This window comes from Polistes canadensis, unplaced genomic scaffold, assembly GCF_001313835.1.
Source record: "Polistes canadensis isolate GaletaPanama2010 unplaced genomic scaffold, ASM131383v1 scaffold_13, whole genome shotgun sequence".
NCBI classification, from domain to species: Eukaryota; Metazoa; Arthropoda; class Insecta; order Hymenoptera; family Vespidae; genus Polistes; species Polistes canadensis.
Window position 1 is genome coordinate 65,709 of NW_014569560.1, and position 19,604 is coordinate 85,312.

The 19,604-nt window shown below is 31.2% G+C and overlaps 2 protein-coding genes across 7 annotated transcripts; one reads left to right on the forward strand and one right to left on the reverse strand.

The window, feature by feature from the left end:
- Positions 1-976: 976 nt before the first annotated feature.
- Positions 977-10,764, reverse strand: LOC106793376 (voltage-dependent calcium channel subunit alpha-2/delta-3). The gene is made up of 13 exons (XM_014760263.1): positions 10,373-10,764; positions 9,802-9,883; positions 8,759-9,054; positions 7,585-7,979; positions 7,194-7,513; positions 5,943-6,203; positions 4,573-4,701; positions 3,584-3,945; positions 3,237-3,441; positions 2,530-3,121; positions 2,063-2,418; positions 1,562-1,858; positions 977-1,320 (listed from the first exon to the last, which is right to left on the reverse strand). Exons 1-13 carry the CDS (start codon positions 10,465-10,467, stop codon positions 1,021-1,023), a joined length of 3,690 nt encoding a protein of 1,229 aa, XP_014615749.1. The 5' UTR covers positions 10,468-10,764; the 3' UTR covers positions 977-1,020.
- Positions 10,765-12,744: 1,980 nt separating this feature from the next.
- Positions 12,745-19,201, forward strand: LOC106793371 (protein rolling stone-like). Of its 6 annotated transcripts, none has more exons than XM_014760251.1 (2): positions 12,745-12,994; positions 18,180-19,201. In XM_014760251.1, exon 2 carries the CDS (start codon positions 18,191-18,193, stop codon positions 19,040-19,042), a length of 852 nt encoding a protein of 283 aa, XP_014615737.1. In that variant the 5' UTR covers positions 12,745-12,994; positions 18,180-18,190; the 3' UTR covers positions 19,043-19,201. The 6 variants fall into 6 exon arrangements, with proteins under 6 accessions (XP_014615737.1, XP_014615735.1, XP_014615740.1 ...); XM_014760249.1 differs by having other exon boundaries at positions 12,745-12,915; XM_014760254.1 differs by lacking the exon at positions 12,745-12,994 and adding an exon at positions 14,500-14,706.
- The last annotated feature ends 403 nt before the right edge of the window (positions 19,202-19,604 follow it).

Genomic DNA, 19,604 nt, shown 5'->3' on the forward strand with positions numbered 1-19,604 from the left:
ATATATGTACATAACGTATCATCCTAATTGATAGCATTGTCTTCCCTTCTTTTTTCAGGCCGGCCGATATCAACTTACCCGAACTTTGTCTTCTATTTCTTTTGGATTCTGTAACCTTCCCCACCCCCCTCCTACCGCCCTCTTCCCACATGGATTTTTCTTCTTTCAAAAGGGGAGGATGTACAGGGTTGACTATCGAATTTTATATTTTTTTTCTACGAAATAATATTTTTGTTTTATTATTATTATCAACACGATCGTATTTTATTATTTTATATTTTGTTTTTGTATATTTTCAAAAAAAAAAACAAAATGGAAAACAATATTCTTTACGATTTTAATAAAGTTATATTATATAATTTTTGTTCTCTTTTTTTTAAACGACTTATATATTTAAGTGATTTATATTATTTATGAGAGACGTTACAGTCGGAGAGGGGTCGTGGTGGTGGGGGGGATTGATGTCATGAGGATAGTTACGATTGCCAAATAGGATATTTTTTATGAAGAAACATTTTCATTGCAAAATGGGGGCTGGTCTATCACGGAGCCGAAAAGACGTCGCCAGCCGAATGGCATCTTCTCATGCGGAAAAGTGATGACCAACCGAATTCCTCCCTTGGTTTCCCTTGGCTTTAATCGATCTACGCGTTTGAATTCTTAAAATGTCCTTGAAGCTTCGCGAAAGAAGATAAAACGATTTGGCACGCAGACATTCGAGGATAATTGATATTATTTCCTTCTTCGATTATCTTCTCTCTCTCACTCTCTCTCTCTCTCTTTCGTATTTGTCTTTTTATATTTTTTTAAATAACCAATTAAATGTCGTTAAAAAAGAAAAAATTAAGGAATACACAATCCAACAAGATGGCAATCAACAGAGGTTTAATTAAATTTTGTAATTTATTTATTCGTGATCGAAGTTCGTTGACGTGTAAAAAGAAAAAATTGAATGAAAAGAAAACAAACGTGGATATTATTATGATCGAACGATGATATTTTTGTTAAAAATTGATTAAATCAAATATTTGAATTTACACATATCGTTTTTAATATAACAAGAAATATAAGTAACCCGGAAATATTATTTACCGATCCCCTTCCACAAGCTTCGATCTCGTGTTCTAATGGATGTTCAGTAAAGCAACCCTCGAGTCGTCTTCTTTTCAGATCGTTCAATGGAATTTTATGACAAGGTCTATCCTCCAAACCATTAGTATATTCGAATGGTGAAATAGTAACGGGAGTTACTCGGAGTCTTTCGTAACAAGTTGGGTACATACTGTCGACAACTAGGAACAATAGATTCGTATGAGGAACCTAAAATTATACAAATTATTAAAACATACTCATTCGTCCTCTAAGTTTGTTATATTAAACCCATTTCGTTATGACTAATATTGTTCCATATAAATTAGCTCATGGATACGACGAGCATGTTATGAATAATAATTGGTAACACGAAAGGGTTAATATAAATAAAATTAAACGATAGTTGTAATATGAATAGTTTAAAAAGGTAATAATAATATTATGAGAAAAAAATAATATTGATACTAACTCGTTGCGCGTAGTACGGTTTCGAACAATGTTCAGGATTATTTCTAACAACTTTGGCAGCCACAGTTTCATTCATCATATACAACGTTCTCTTTTGATCACACGGATAGTGATAGAGATAGGGGCGTGCTGGAGGTGGTGGATCCGGTGCATCTTCGTCTGGGTGAACTTTAGCGTAGGCAAGAGGCAAGTTTACGAACTGGGTCGTAAAACACGTCACTCTCGATAGAAACCAGAGCAATAGTTTCCACAGATAAGTTAACGGATTCGTTGGAATGTTTGCTCCACCTTCTGTACACTGAAAAATATTATTTTCTTTTTTCGAATATATATATATATATATATATATAATATTTTTACCGACTAAAGTTCGATGCCACTTTATCGATTCACGTATTTCTTATCTGACTTCGCATATACTCTCCGTTACGAATATTTTTCTCTTTTACTTTTCAATTAATTAATCTTACTTTAATAATATACGAATCATCATTTTACATACCACTTCTTCGCACCAAGCTTGGTAATCGTAGATATCGACGGCATTGAAGATACCTTGTTGAACCATAGAATGCATAACCGCACCTTCCTGAGTCCCCATAAACTCACCGGTATCATTGTAAGCTTCCGATATAATTATAAAACCATTTTGATCCAACAAATAACAATCTATCCACGTTTGATTGCAACTCATTTTCAATTCGTTATTGTCCGACGTTAATTCGACGAACTTTTGGTACAAACCTTCCATCGTCATTTGAAAACCTATCACCGCTGCTGGCGCTTTTTTTCCACCGTATTGTGGAAATATACCCATTGATGCTGTTACTATAGCATCTTCCTTAGCTTCCCATGGAACTATTAATTATTATGAATATAGAAACATTCAATTCATTCTTTTCTTTATATTTTGAATAAATTTACTACATAAATGTGTATTATATTTTAAAGAATTTAAATGAAAATTACCTGATATGGAAATACTATCAGGGTCCAAATTATTTTGAAAAATGGCACCCTTGTACCATGGCTCGTTGACGGCTCTTCTGTGAAGATCACCAAATTCAATGCCATCGTCTTCATCTGGCAATTCTTTGGTTACCAAATGATGCCACCTGGTAAGCCCGCTTTGCGTAGCAACGAATCTTAGAAATATTTTATAAGTTTCTGCCAATTGTCTAACAACTGGATCATCGACTACGTAATCACCGGCAAAACTATTGTTCGTAGCTTTTGCATCGAATATCAACAATTGCATGAGTTCTTTATTACAATAATAATCGTCGTGGAACAAGGTTTGTCTGCCGCATTCTGGGTCATCGTCGAGCGAAACGTTATCAGATATGGGATAAGCCTCGTATTGGTCGGACCATCGCCATTCCGGTTTATCTAACAGTCCTAAAAAGTGACGTAACTCGTCTTCCGGCGTGTCAAATTCGTGACCCTCCAAATAATGAAAGCGACAATAAACCCAGCCAGGATGTACGCGCCAATAATTGCCAACGAAAAAATCACCATTGTTTATTCCTTTCTCTTGGTTCCTTAGAATTTCGTCTCCTACCTTTTGTAATTTAATTTAAAAAGAAAAGAAAAGAAAAAAATCAATTCTCGAATGATTACAAGTCGAAGATATTCTTGTTATACAAAGTACGATATGTCTATTTAAATCGACCTACTTTGATCCAAGTAGTACCATAATTGGGCAATGCAACCGCAAGACCAAATGGTGTACCAGGTAACGGTGCATAAAAATAGTCACGTCTTTCCAAAGTCACGCGACGATAATCATCGTAGTGAAGTTTAACCGGTACGTCTCTCATGTTGCCGCGTTTGTGATCAACCAATGCCGAACGTAGTGCCAATATTTCTGGTCCAGGATTCCTATCGTTCGTTTATTTAATTAAATAAATCTAAATTAATATATCTATCGAACACATATTTATTATATAATTTTGCTCGCAAATGTTTTTTCCTTTAGCGCGAAGTTTATCGAATAATAATAATAATAATAATAATCTCATACCTTGGACCACGACCATCGTCAAGAATTTCAACTTCGGTTAGATCAACGCTATTGTAATTCAATTTGAGTCTTCCTTTGTGTACCGGTCTTAAATCAGGATGTAATATAACGTAACCGTTGTTCGATACTATAAATGCGTAACCATTTACGCCAAGTTTGTAGGGCAAAGTTAGTTTCCTAATATCATCTATGGGAACGTCGGTACCCGCTATACCAAGTAAATTAGCTTTTCTGGTTCTATTGTCGCGATTTCCTTTCCGATCGAATACCGGCGTGCTAACGGACGTTAGCAATCTGTACTCTTGCCATGATGTTGTGTTCAAACTGGCCGGATCCCTTCTCACGTCTTCACTTTTATGCAACTAAGAAGAACAACGAAACAATATTTCATTCTATTTCCAAACATTTAAACGCGACAAATTATCATCCCCCCTCACATTAACGTTTGTTTTTCATCCATAGATCAAAAATATTTTAAATCAAAACAGCAAAACATAATGGAGAAAACGAACTACTCTAAATGCAAATAGGGCGGTGGTGGTGGTGGTGATGGTGGTGAGGGTGTATGTAATGGGGCTAATTAAAAGAGCATCTATAAACAAATTAATATCCAACTAATGAACAATAGATAAACTACGCTATTAACATTGCTAATAAAAAATAAACAGATATTTATAAAATGGCGGATTTGAATATCAGTAGACGATGAGAAAACAACGTTTTTTTTCTTTCTTTCTTTCTTTTTAGATCCAAAAAATATAAGGAAAGTTCTCATTGTCTTCTGTATATCTTACAATCAGTTTCGCACAGCCGTGAGAAAATAAAAGATAAAACTAAAGAAAAAAAAAAAGAATAGGAAAAAATAAAAGAAAAATATAAGGGGGATGGGGGATAAAAAACATATCGGAAGCTTCAGGTGCAAGCAGGGGTTTTCTACGGGGTTTTTAGAATAGTTTTTGTTTGTTTGTTGCTTGCTTGCTTGCATGAACCTTCTTTATGTAGATGGCATCCTCGTTTATTCGCACTCCCAGACGTTTTCCCTTGAGGTACTTCTCGAGACGGGACTTTTGCTTCTCGTGCTTCATCACTTCCCATAGCCACGTGGCAAGTGCTGGATTCTAATGGAATTCGTATGTTTAATACGAAAAATCATAAGCTTTTTCTTATCACTTGCTTCGATTCCTTTCTTTCTTTCTGTTTTTTATTTTTTTTTTTTTTTTCAACGATATTTTAAGAAAATTATTGAACATTTATTATTGTTCCTGCATTGATTTTTGAACGAAGAAAGATGATTTATTTTTCTCATCGCACAATTAAATCCATAATTTATTATTTCGATTCGATCTCGATCTAAAAATAATATTGCAGTTTTGTTTTTTTCTCCGGACCCATCCCCTCTACCCCTCTTCCCTCTCGCTCCCCCCCCTCCGCACCCTTCCCACGATCAAAAAAAAATTAATCTTTTACACATACGCGTAAGAAACGTAATTAATTTTGATTTATGTGATAATGTTTTATTTATAAACGTAACTGGATATATACGTAAAACAATAAGAATACCCTGGAAGAAAGTTGGGTTCCTTTCCCCTCAGCCCCAAGGCCCCTCCCCTGTCCCCGGTTTATGGCAACGACAGCTATGAGGTTTCGCGGTCGTTTGTTCCGCTATCGCGTAACAAGAAACCGACGAAGATGACTACGTGGTTCTTCGGATAACATAAACACGCTGATCTCGCGTTTTTTTTTTATTCCACGTTCTTTTCGATGGATAACGAAGACGATCATTGGCCGCCAAATGCGAACGTGTCGGTGTATTATTGACATTAATTTTGGTCATTAATTTTTATAATCGACACGATTATTCAAATAATTGAAACGGAATCATTTGTATTTATTGTTTGTAATCTACGTATTATTATTATTATTATTATTATTATTAATGAATTCATTTTAAATGGAAAATTTTTAAGAGTAAACAAGAAAATTTGATTTTAGAAAGAAGAAAAATATAAAAAAAAAAAAAAAAGGGAAAGTAACGTGAAGTATCGTATAATCAAAATTATCTTATCGTGTGTTATCAACATAAGTATGCGCGTTCACACATGTATTATTAATTTAAATTTTATACAAAAAACTCGTGAATATCAGTAACAGTCAAATGTGAACAATTTGAGTTCTCTATCGTGAAAAAATAGATCGTAATGAAAAAATTCGACACGATTATTCGAATAATTAAACGAATCATTTGTATTGTTTCTAATGAAGATATTATGAATAAAATTTGATTTTAAAATGATAAGAAGAAGAATAAATAAAAAGGAAAGTAACGTGAAGAAGTATAGCATAATCAAAATTATCTTACCGTGCTATCAGCATAAGTGTGCGTCCACACGACCGGGTGCTTCACATCTTGAAGAACTAAAGGTCGTGCGACAACGGGTATATACTTGAGCACCTGTTCGCGTACTTCTTCTTGTGTATGCACGTGGGTATAGTAACCACGATTAAGACAGGCCATCCATTGGATTTCGCGTACCTTCGTGACCTCTTTACCCAAGAGGTAAGTAAACACGCGTACTGGTATATGTGTATTATTATCTTGCCAATTCCATGTTTGAAACACCTGTAAAACACACGAGAAAGAAAAAGAACAATCGAAAATACGGTATTAATTATTATTATTATTATTATATTCCCTCGTTTAGTTTGGATGAAAAACAACAAAAAAAATATTATATTTCAAAATATTACCTCATTAAAACACGCGAATAATAATAATAATAACGGTTTAGAATTTCTTTTTTTAAAATGTTTATCAGATGTCTCGGTGTTAAATAATACGCTTACGAAAAATTTACGTTATAATCTGTTCGACGTTGAAACGCATACTTTGCAAAAAAATTCTTCGCGATTAAGATCACAAATGTGATATTTATATTTTTGCAGTCTTCTCTTTTAAAAAGTATTGCGAAATTAAATTAAACGGCTTATGATTTAATTATATGAACTAGAAAAATTTTGAAATTAAAACAAAATCTAAATGATTAATATTTAATGCCAATCTTCGTCAAAATGTTTAACTCAGTTTTGATTGATAAAATCGATAATTATATAAGAAACAAAATTCGCGTAATAATATACTAAAGATAATAATGTAATTAGAATAAGAGGATAGTGTGATAGTGATACACGTGTTATTCTAATTGTAAGATAAGAAGGGAGATAAGAAAGATAGATCAACAAAAAAAGAAAAAGTGAGAAAATGGGGAAGGGGAAGAAACTTCTATCATACTTGGCCTTTCGAGTGGGATCTCATAAAATTGAAGAGGTACTCTTAGAAGATACCGTTCGGAATGCAACCCTTTTTTCATACCGAGAACATTCTGGCACAGGAGTACCACTTACTTTTACGTTCACTTTACGATCGAAAATATTCTTCAAAACCGAATAATAATAATAATAAATGACCCAGATACACTTATATTTCTATCTTTTTCTTTTTTTCCTCGTATATATCGGCCATTATAAAATCATAAACGCGATATTATAGTAAGATAAGAAAAATCATGATATTTTTTCTAAAGTAACATAATTGTATTGATTAATCGAATACCTCTGATAAATTACCAGGTACTCCATCGGTAACTAACATGATCAATTGATTGCACGGTGTATCTGCATTACAACCACGTGTTTCTCGATAAGTTTTGAGCAAACTAAAAGCTCTTGTAAAGGCTTCGGTTAAATTGGCGACACCCTCGGTTTTGATTTCTTTCATTGATTTTTTAAACGTGTCAACGTTCTCCGGTGTCGCTTGGATAAGCATATCTTTGAAACAGGGCACCATATCTTCCGTATTATTGTTGTAACTTAAAAGTGTAACCAAATCGTTGTTCGATAGGGTATCCAGTATCGACATTACCGTAGCCCTTGCTGTATTAGAAACAAATACCAATTGAAAAGTTATTCGTTATTTATTTTATTTATTTTTATAAAACGTTTACCTATGGTTATTCCCATTCCAGTCATGCTACCACTCGCATCCATTAATATGACCATATCCTTGCTACAAGTTGCAGCTTCGATAAACCAACTGCGTACTCTGCAATCGTAAAGATCAACACCTTCGTCAATTGAATCCATTTCTAGATTACCAGTTTTCCATTGCATCGCGGGATAATATCTTAACATTCCTGTGACCGAACCAAAATATTGCCAGGATAACGCAGGATCCGACTCGTAATTTTGTCGGAAGGTTTCGTCTAATATTTCCATTCTATTTATAACCTTTTTTACGGTCGGTGATAGATCGTAAACGTTCGTCGGTATATGTACCGACGAATGCATCGTATTTACAGGTATATTATAGAAATGTGAATCCGATGTTAAAATCATATCTCTAGAAACAAATAAAACAAAACTAAACAAATAATATTACGAACATTTTTTTATTTTAAACGAATCTATAATATCTCGTTATTTCTTCTCTCGCGTATTCATTTATTACTAATAAATATATTTACGATTCTCGTGTTCATTATAAATTATCGATACGATATTTAATGATCACGATACGATGATTTAATAGCTCCTATATTTCTTTTTTTATACGTCTAAACTGTATACAAACTATTGATCGAAATTTTGATTACACCTATTTCGTTTTGTATCAGATACGGTTATGTACAAATTATTAGTCTCAATTTTATCAACGTTTCTTTATTCTTGCACGCGTTTTATTTGACATTACGTTACTTTAGTATATTTTCGAATTATTTGTAACATTTGGAAGATCATATAAGTTGGAATAATTTCAATATGATTCTTACACGAGTACCTCCTACTTCTATCCAAAATTTTGATCTTTAGTCTATGCATATATAGATCCAATTTATGGATTGATCGTTAACCAGTGAACTACTACTAGAATACTATGCATTTACCACAACATTCCCAATTCAACCCCATTCCAATAGCGATCGGCAAATTCCGATCCACGTTACAAACGACACACTGTGCATACGATACAACCACGTAATAATACTACCTGCATAATTCTCAATAGATAATGTAATTGATATATATATAAAATAGATATTACTAATGTATAAAAATAAATTGTAATTCCATTTACAATATTTTTATATTGATCAAATGAAATATCCAATTGTATTTTACCTGTAAATCGCTTGATTCTTTAACATATTTTCAGGAATCTTAAACGACGATTCGTTTAATACTTTACTATATTTTCCCGAATAATATGTAAAATTATTATTAGTATTATTATTAATATTATCGTCATCATCGTCAGACTCAGAAGTACTATTTTCACCACTTGACTCGGCTGCTATGCGAATGCAAGTAACAGCATCCATTTTTCTACGCAACATTCTTCCAACGTTCTCGCTTATTATACTGACCAATTCGTCCCCAGATTTGTCTTGTACTTTGGTATTCATTTTTCTGTAGATCTGAAAAAAAAAGAAAAGAGAAAGACAAAACAAAGAGGAAGAAAACAAACCAACGTTTTACAAGTATCGTTCGAATTGTTTTGTTTTGTTTTATATAATCGTTATACTATGCAATTACTATTGCATTCGTACAAATATAAATTTAAAAAAAAAAAGGGTTTTTTTCCGGATAGATCATTATCCATGATAAAAACATAACACAAGTGGCATCTATGCTTTCAAGCTGTGCTTACAAAGTTCTACCAAGCTACGTTTGCAAGGCTTATGCCATTCCTCAAATATGGCGTCTAATATCTTTTATCTCTAATCATTTTCTCTCTCTCTCTCTCTCTCTCTCTACAATTACATTATTAAAATAACAAAATTCTGGAATGTACGTGTAATTTTATATAATAAAATTAAATAAATAAATAATAAAGGTAATCTATTAAATGAAATAATGTATGAAAATTGAGAAATATTGAATCAGAAGTTAACAGGAATTGATTACCTTAAGAGTAATAGACCAAAGGTTTAGTTATCATAGGTCGATACGATAAATATCTTAAAATCCAACCCTAAGTTTTCGAGTTTGTCCTCATCCCCGATCAAAGAAATCGTCATTGTTCATGAACGAACGCACGACGAAAATAGTCTATCGAGCGTTTACGTTATATCGAGAGCAAGGATGGGGAAAGCATTAAAGTAGAGAATGCGTAAATGCATCATCATCATCATCATGCAATGGCATTATTATTATATACTCACTGTTAATAATTCTCCGGGTCGTGCTACTGCATTAGCCAATTCCCATAAATCTTTACCTATATCTTCTGCCCATTTACTGACACTGCGTGAAACAATTATAAATAAAATAAACAAATTAATCAATTAAAAACAAATCAATATAAACACAGATAGGATTCACACAATCTTAGTTATTTTATCGATCATAGTGATATACGTTTACAATGTTATTCCAAAAGTTGATAGACAATTTGAAAACTCGAGGAATCTTTTCGAAGACTAGCAAAAAAAGAAACAAAGTTCGTTCTTTTTCGTGATTCGTAAAAATATCAGAGACGACCAGTTTTAAACCACGAAGGGCTTAGAAAAAACCTCTCAAGGGGGCTAGGGTGGGGGTAAATGTAATTGATAGGAGAACAAAAAAATCCACGTCAGAAGTTGCGGTCTAGGTGTGGATCGTTGTTTTTTTTTTTTCTTTTTTGTTTAAAATCTTACATTGCATAAAACAATTCTTACGTGTTCTTCTATGATTGGAGATATATCAGGAAAGGTAGCATCGTTTTACATATAGAAACGATGTAAATGAACTCACATGTTAGCAGCATCGTTGGCAAGACAACCGCTACCGATGACGAAGAAGTATACGCAGAGTATAAACCGGCAATCTATCATTCCCACCATCGCCATGACCGCAGGTGTGTGGTGGAAACAGAACTCTCGAAACGTTACAAAAATTTGCAACTTTTTCTTGAACGTTTATATGCGAGAGAAGACAAAAAACAAACAAAACAAAACCAATTACCCTTTTTCTTCTTGTCTTGTCTTCTAACTTGGATAAGAAGATGTTAACTATCTTTTTCTCTCTTTCTTTATTTCTTTCTTTCTTTCTTTCTTTCTTTCTTTCTTTCTCTCTCTCTACGTTCTAAGATTTACTTCAATAAAACGTGAAAACCCTCCTCTTCTTCCAACACCCGGGGTATTATTTTTGGTCTACGTACCTAGCGCCACCTAGAATATCATCCACGGGAACTTTGTTTTACCCGCGTTCTTGTCTCTCTTCTTAAAGTTTGTATTTCGAAAAAATATTCCATTGATTTTCGAATCTCTTCAATATCAAATTGATTAATAATTAATGAAATTGGTCATAAGGAAAGATAGATAGAGAAGTATGAATTGTTTTATCATTCCAATTATAAAATATTCACATTTATCTTACTTATACATCTCAGATGGGGTGTTCAAACTGTTCACCTTTAACTCTCGTCAACTCTTTTCAATTTTATTATGGAATGATTTGTTAAAAACGTTCAAACGTTCCTTGCAAAACTCTATTACAATATATGTGAAATATTAATTGTTATAATAATTAATTTATTCGATATTTCAAGTATCTAAGAAAGATGAATGATGTACTCGATTATCGATTACATAAAACAAAATCATGTTGGCAAATATATAAGTTATTTTTTTGTGTGTAAATGTAAGATTAATATAATCGAATAATTTCTATTTACACGTAATACGTAATTGTAATATATATCATACATATATATATATAGAGCAACAATTTAAGCCAGTTACGTGTAGACGTAGTTAACTGAGGAATACCTTCGAGTCTCAGTTACAATCATTGTAGTTGTAAGGTATCTAGTCGTAAGATAAACAATCTTTTTTTTTTCTTTTTTTTTTTTATTTTTATTTTTCGATTTTATTCTTCACATATATTTTAAAACAACAATCAATTCGAAGCAACGTTCAATAAATAATTCTCACCGTACGAAGGATGTCATATCGATGGTATTTAACCCTTATCGAGTAAACAATTTCTACGAACTTTTCGAACTAAATAATAAGAGACCCTTTCCTTTTTATATTTTTTAACTTCCTAAAAAGTATTGGCAAAAGTGCTTAATCATACCTTTTGTGTATTGGTCAACCTTGGATCCTTCGTTTCTCAGGAACCCTTCTCGTAAACCTTGAGACTATAAAACTCTTTCGAACGTAGCCATAATATTTCTCTACCTTTTTCTTACTTTATTAGTATTCTTTTTTTGTCAACAAGACACGCATTAATATTGCATAGATAAATTTTCAAATAAGGTATAACTAATCTTTCGAACAATATCGCAATTAGAATTTGTTGATAATTTAAAGTAAACGATAACGATTTTTAAATAGGAAATAAACGGCGATGAAAAATGATGATCTAAAAAACAAATTACAAATTTTATCGAGGATTACTCTGTTAATGTTATATTCTCATCTAAATTATGGATCTTTTATTTAAATTATATTGAACAGATATACTTAACTGTAGTTTGTTGAATTAATCGAAAATTTGAAAGTGTGTTCATAAATTTATAAACTGTACAAAACGTTATGATAAATTTTAAACTATTTAATATTTTTTTCTTTACCTTAATCTATATATTATTTAATACAAAAGGGTGAGAGGGGGGTAATGTAATGAAATATAACATTATGCAATTGTTCATTCAAGTTTAGAAAGAAAACCAATTGGAATTGGCGAGGCACATGTGTGTTCGGAGTTGCGGATATGAATGAAAGAGTTCCGGCAAGAAAATTACAACCGACAATGAGTAAGAGAATTAAAGAGAAGTATAATAGTAGGAGAACTAAAGAGTGAGGGAACGAAACAGGTGTATATCTGTGCGAAACTACGCGTGTATGAGTAAGTATTTCTGGCTGTGTGTGTGTGTGTGTGTGTGTGTGTGTGTGTGTGTGTTCATAGAAAAAGGATAAAAATAAGAGGGAGAAAGAAAAAGAACGAGACAGAATATTTGTGTGTCTGTCTCTGTGTGTGTGTGGGTTCGCAGAAAGAAAAAAAGAAGTAGACAGAAGTGAATAAAGAAGAGAGAGAGAGAGAGAGAGAGAGAGAGAAAAATAAGAGTTAGTGGAGGGAGAAGGAAAGGTGTACAGGGATTGATATTGATTTCAACCACGCGTTGTTGGAAGGCAGTCAGTTAGAAACTAGTCGTTCCACGAGCAGGAGGTTTCGTTATAATATGCCTCCAAAGTGTAACAACAAACTTAATGATCGAGATCTACCCGAAAGAACATCTTGTATTGGTGACAGGATAAAGGATCCTCTGAATCTTGCTGTGACGACCCTCGGTGCGTTTTACTTTTTCCTCTTCTTCTTAACGTCATCATCATCATTGGTGGTACTGCCAGATGATATTAGAAGAATAAGGTAATGAACGTAACAAGGAAAAACAAACAAAAAATTCACAACGTTTTTTCTTCTTCTTCTTCTTTTTCTTCTTATCGTTCTTCTTCGAATGATTCAGTTGGAATTCCATTAGTCGGATTGGATTTCCTTGATAATTTGTTCGGAAAGATGGAAGAGGGGGAGTCCGCGCGGAATGGGTCTTTTTACAATTATTTTTTCTTTTTTTTTTTATTTAATTATCCTTCGTAGAAATGGTGACGGTCACTGTACCGCGCGGGAACATGCGCGTATTTTGAACATAAATAATCGATGAGTGATTAGGATTGTACAATAATCTTATAACGTCACGTTTACATTGAGAAAATTTGTTCCGACAAGTTAATGGTAAACAATGGTTTATGCGAAATAATAATGATCTATTGTTATTTTGTCATAATAATTATCATTATCGATAGTAGTTGTGTAGCAAGTTCATTTCTTTTTTTTTTTCAATTAAATAATTATGTTTTATGTCAATTTTATTGTTGTCGGATTTGTAACTTATTTTTATTTTAATTTATATAAAAAATATAAAAAATATCTCTTTAGAAAGATTAATCGTATATATATATATAAATATATTTTTTTTCTTTTATACTTATATGTCAAAATCTTTTATTGCATTTTAGATCGATAATACATATATTCTACTGTTGTTTTTGTGTTAAATAAATGGGGGAAAAAAAAAGGTTGAAAACATATTCGTTTTAACATGCTATAATAACGTTAAAAACCACAAAAAAGGGATAGATCAATTTATACGCTTGGGTGAACAAACATCTGGCCCATACGTCAAATTTCCTTTCGCCGATTATGCGAAAGCCACAACATGGCGTCGTTGCACAGACGAAACTTTAGGACGCGTTCATTATTTTGTGATTATTAACTCTTTCATTAAATGTTTCTTTTCTAAATGACTTGTAATTAATTATAGACGTTTGGAAAAAAAAAACAAAAAAAAAGAGAGGAAAAAAGAATATTCAAGATTTTTCTTGCACGATCTAGAATGACAATGCAAATTAAATCGACACTACAAGAAATAATTGTTATTTTGTTAATAATACTAATAATTCAATGTATTATACAAGTCATTCGTAAAGACTAAGTCACGCTATCGACTTAATAACTATAATTTATAAGCACGAGTATTTAAAACTCAAGGTTATTGAGAGTAATAAATCAACAATTATTCGATAATTGAAATCATACAAGTCAATTGAATTGGATACTTCAAAATTGCAACTATTTGGTGCACATCCAATCCAATAGATAATAAATTCGAAACTATGTGAGGTATGAGTTATAATTTGAAACAAGATTCTCTTAATTGTAACCGTAAAGAGTGTGCGTTGGATGGGCAGGAATCTCTCTCTCTCTCATTGTCAGTTAAAAGATTTATTAAATTAAATTGGTGAGTCGTGTTTAACGAACACAACGGGGAATAGAATAGCGAATGGTGATCGTGGTAATAATGATCAATCAGTAAAAGTAAAGAGGTTTTATACTCTCTTTAGTGTTCGCGCTTGGCATCACAGGATAATTTAATGTAGTGTGATTAGGATAGTAGGAAGGAGAAATAGGGGGTATAATATAAGAATTGCATCGTTTCATCTACACGGTGCACGCTTTCGATCACAACCAGTGCACAGGAGATCGATCAGTCACGAGTCAGGCGTACTTCCGAACGTTTATCGGTAGTATCAAATGCTTTCTAAGATCGAACAGGTTGATAAACTCATCGATCAAATATTCTCCCGTCAGCATACGATCAAGGAACCTATACTTTTGTATATACTTCTTTTTCTTACATCTTCAGTTCTTGGTGTATGCTAGAAAAAACATTTTTGGTGTGTTAATAGTGTTACTTATTTTTCCTGTGAATGTTGTTTTTTTTTTCTCTTTGTGTGTGTGTGTGTTCTTTAAGTATACGTACAACATATATATCGTTGATTGTTTCCTTGTTTTCTTTCTTAAAAAAAAAATTATTTAGCGAAAAATACGCATCGTTACTTATTGGTATATATTTATATTTGCCAATCATATTTTTTTTTTGATGCATTTACTTTGTTGTTTATTATTATTATTAAGGTTTCAACATTTTTAAATTCTAAAGAAGTATTATTATAATCCACGAATATATCACTAAATTCGTGATGAAGGTTTTGTCTTTATACGAAAATTTAAACGTACAGTAATGCACGATATTTTTATTCCTTATTTATTCTTTTTAAACTCGTTTTGTCTTTATAATTGTCTTGACGTCATCGTTTACGTGTTTGCTTGCATATATATATTTCTTGATCATACGATTCTGTAATTGTATACCAAAATGTCCGATATAATAAAATGTTCGAAAAATAAATAATTTCGTATAATAACAAAATTATTAACAAAAGTAGCAATAATTTTTAGTCAAATTTGTTGATAATATGTGTGAATCGTAGTGATTGATTCGAAATTTTTCTACGCGTGATCTTAATATTTCTATAAATATTTTTAAATTTATCAACCATTGCATTTCATTCGAGTTAATGTTTGTTATTCCCTCGACTCTTTTTTTATATTCTATTTTTGATCGATCAAAAAACTAGTACTCGCCAATCGTTAGATACAAAATGAAAATGATAAGATACGCGATGATATGGATATGAAAAATGCAGCTTTTCTTGCAACACAAGGAAAGAAAAAAATTAAAAAAAAAAATCCGATAGAGATAAGCGTTATTTATTTGTAATATCTCAATTTCTGTCCTAGGAATATGTTTTTCCCAAGTTCAAATATTTTTTTACTTCTTCTTTTTTTACGTAGTGTGCTGTTCGATAAAGCTTGCATAATTTCACATAAATTTGAAATTGCATCATAAATTTTTTCAGTAAATGAATACGAATTGATAATGTACAAATAGCTTCGATAAAAAAATAAAATATATGTGGATCCGATAAAATAATCGATTAAAATGGAAATGTAAAAATAAGTAAAAATTAAGATGAAAACGCATAAAATGTACATTATTCATTTGTAAGTAAAAGAAATTCTATTCTGTTAACTATTCAATTAACTAAAGTCTCATTCCATACGAAAATATATTTTTTTTTTTAAAAGTGTTCTTTTAAATAAATTCGTTTTCACGTGAACGATAAATTCGTACGTTTAATTGCACTATTAAATAGTGGCGTTACTTTTTTACATTTCCGATTGGCATAATTTTTTGTAAAAAATAGTTTCCCTGTTTAATATAGAAAAAAAAATGTTTCCATGCAAACGAGATAATCTTATCTTTAAATTATTACAAAAGTCACTTTTATACATGAAATGAATAACGTTAAATATTCCTACATGCCCCCCCCCCCCGGAAGATAAAATAATCAAATTGTTAAAAAGGTTTCGTTAAAACGGTGTCACCTGAGTTGAGTTAACGCGAGAAAATCGATAATAATAGGAGAAGATTGTAATAAATTAACGTGGAATTAATATTGACTGATTGACCCAACTAGTGTGACCTCCGGACATTTGTAACATGTATAGAACAGAGTTGACCGTTTCTTCGTGCGAACCTCAGCGACATAGGTCAGCAAGGGTTAATTAATTGAAACTGCCTACCATCTGTGCCTACTACCATGATTAAAAGATTTCATGTTCACTCTGTTCGATATTATACAACAATTTTGATGTATTACTCATTCGAAATGTCGACAATTTTTGTTTTGTAATTATCCATACTTTCGAACCGAACGGAAATAATACGAATTTTAATTTTTGTTTTTGTCAAATAATTCTTTTTCTTTAAATCATCGTACTAATCTGTGACGTTAAAATCATTATAATTGAGAAGAAACACGCGAACGATTAAAAACGTCGTAATAAATACAAAACAAAACAAAATTAACGTCGAGAAAATAGAAGTTGTCTTGTAATAAAAATTATTGTATGCAAAATGGAAAATTAAAATTGGCGCCTTTTGTTAGAAAATTACAGTGAAGGTACAGTGCTGCGCTCTTTAATCAACTCAGGTGTCTTATTTCGTTTTTGAGGTTACGACGATCAATAGTATTGTAATAGAACTGTTTTTTTTTTTCAAGACATTCCTATCTTTTTTATAGTTAATTATTAATCAAAAAACAATGTTTTTCCACGTGAGAAGTTTAATATCACCGAAAAAATTTATTTACATATTCCTACGATGTTCTTTATGTAAGTCGTTGAGAAAATTATTCCGATAATTAATAAAATTATATTTACGTCACGTCTATAAGTTATATTAAATAATTTAACGAAATTCGTTTAAACGTTTATTTAATATTTAAATTAAAAAAAGAATTAGATAATCGTTCTTTTATTGATAAATATTTGATAAATTGTAAATATATTAATGAAAAAATAAGAAACATAATGGACTTTTTGTCACATTAATTAGAATTTATATTCTTTGATATAAAAATAAATTGATATTATTTGGAATTCGTGTGTCTATAAAAACAGTTGAATTATTAAATCAATTTGAAAATATTTGCAATCGTTTCTTTTTGTTTTTTATTATATAAATTTAATTAAAAACTCATCTGAAGATGACTTAAGAAGCCCGCGAAATTTTTAAATTACTCTCGTATCTTTTCGATAATCGAACTGTCGATTATTTCAAAATCCTTCAGTTTGAAATATCCATTTTGATAAAATGTTGTTGGTATTATATTAAAAAATATAAACAATTAAAAAAAATTTGTCTCAAAATGAGCTCTAAAATTTATATTGTTAAAATTATTAAATTTTTGTTATAATATGTGGTATATATTATTAAAAATTTTTATTAAATATTAAATATCTTTGATGAGTATTAAAAATATAAAACTATAGAAGAAACATTGCTAGAAAATGAATTAATATCAATATAAATAAAAGTCTATTCTTCTTAAAAAAGATTTAATCATCAGACCATGAAAATAATTGACTTCGTTATTAAACTACTAACCACAATAACAGTGCATTTAAAGTTACTGACTGTGCAAATTTAAAAGACTTTTTTAAAGTAACTTTTTCCGCATTTGGTATTATGAAAAATTGCATAAGAAAAAAGTGAAAAATTATCAAACAATTGCTAAATTAATCATAATTACATATAATATTATAATAATTATAAATTATTAACAAATGTATTTCTTTTGCATTACAGGTCGCCAAGCAATGTTAAACAAATTCTGGAATTATGAAGTATTACGAAAGTATTTTAACACAAAAACCGAGCCACCTCACGTCCAATTGTTTTCTCAACCAAAATGTCAAATCCACGTGGCCAGCTGGTATTTATTATATCGTTGGTTGATCTTCCTTGCCTGGATCAGTATTATCTTCTGTTCGTTATTTGAATTTGGAAGTTACAAGCCTCAATACAACTGGGAGAAATGGCCGATATATTTGACCAACTGGGACTTGGCGTTGGGACTGACTCAATCATTCTTAGGAGCTTTAATAGTTTCCAAAAGATGGAAACTACAAAAGGATCCAGCTTATAACATTAGTGATATGAAATTGACCATGTTGGAAAAATCCTATTGGGTTTTTTATACGGTGACATCTAGTTTAGCCGTTGGTGTGACTGTTACTTATTGGACTGCAGTGTACAACCCTAAAATTAATTACATAGACCCATTGAATATAATGTTACACGTTTGTAACAGTATTTTAATGCTCATAGATTTGTCGATCACGAGTGTTCCGATATATATAAAAAATGTGTGGTGGTGCCTTATCGTGGTATTATTTTACATAATATTTTCAATAATATATTACGCGGCAGGTGGTCTTGATAAAAATGGCTATCATTATATTTACAAAATTCTTAATTGGGAAAAACCTATCCAAACTTTACTGATATGCGCGGGATGTATGACATTTATCGTATTATTGCATTTTCTCCTATGCTTATTCGATAAACTCAGAGACTGCTTGTACTTTAGAATAACGAAGAAAACTTATAATGTTCCTTCCATTAAAACCGATTACAATGTTACAAAAAAAGAGGCCGAAATTGTTTGATCAGTGAGATACTTTGAATAAGTTTTTTCGGTAGATTAACATTTATATACATACATTTTTGAAAATTGTTCAAAAGCATTCCCGCTATTCGGTTCATTCCAATGTTCGTCCAATATACGAATTGTAAATGAAACAAAATTATAGTACATTATGCATTTATCTTGCTATTATTGATATCTTAAAAACTAACATAAGTTTCATTCATAGCAATATTATTAAGATTCCGTCTCGATATTTTGCAATGATATTAGAATAATATACAAGTATTATGTCACACATAAGATCAATTCCAACGCGAAAGTTAGTTTGTATGATCCTTTTTTCTTTTTTTTTTTCTTTTTTTTAAACCGATCGCCAATACCATCTCATGAAACATTATAATCGGGCGAATTTGAAAATTATTATATCCACCATCAACATATATATATATATACATATATAATTTATTCGCACTTTCTTTCACTCATCGACTCATCAATGCATATTATTTGATAACACTATTTTGTATACCTCGCTTTATGATAAATTTTAGATTAGTTATATCTTTTTTTTAAATATTACA

Excerpts from the sequence above, each read along its gene's own strand:
- LOC106793371 (XM_014760248.1), top strand. The coding sequence starts at position 14,893 with ATGTTGTTTTTTTTTTCTCTTTGTGTGTGTGTGTGTTCTTTAAGTATA. Across the intron at positions 15,029-18,179 it reads ATACGCATCGTTACTTATTG|GTCGCCAAGCAATGTTAAAC; the intron begins GTATATATTTAT and ends TTTGCATTACAG.
- LOC106793376 (XM_014760263.1), bottom strand. The coding sequence starts at position 10,467 with ATGGCGATGGTGGGAATGATAGATTGCCGGTTTATACTCTGCGTATAC. Across the intron at positions 7,514-7,584 it reads TGGAATGGGAATAACCATAG|CAAGGGCTACGGTAATGTCG; the intron begins GTAAACGTTTTA and ends TTTCTAATACAG. Across the intron at positions 1,321-1,561 it reads AACCGTACTACGCGCAACGA|GTTCCTCATACGAATCTATT; the intron begins GTTAGTATCAAT and ends GTATAATTTTAG.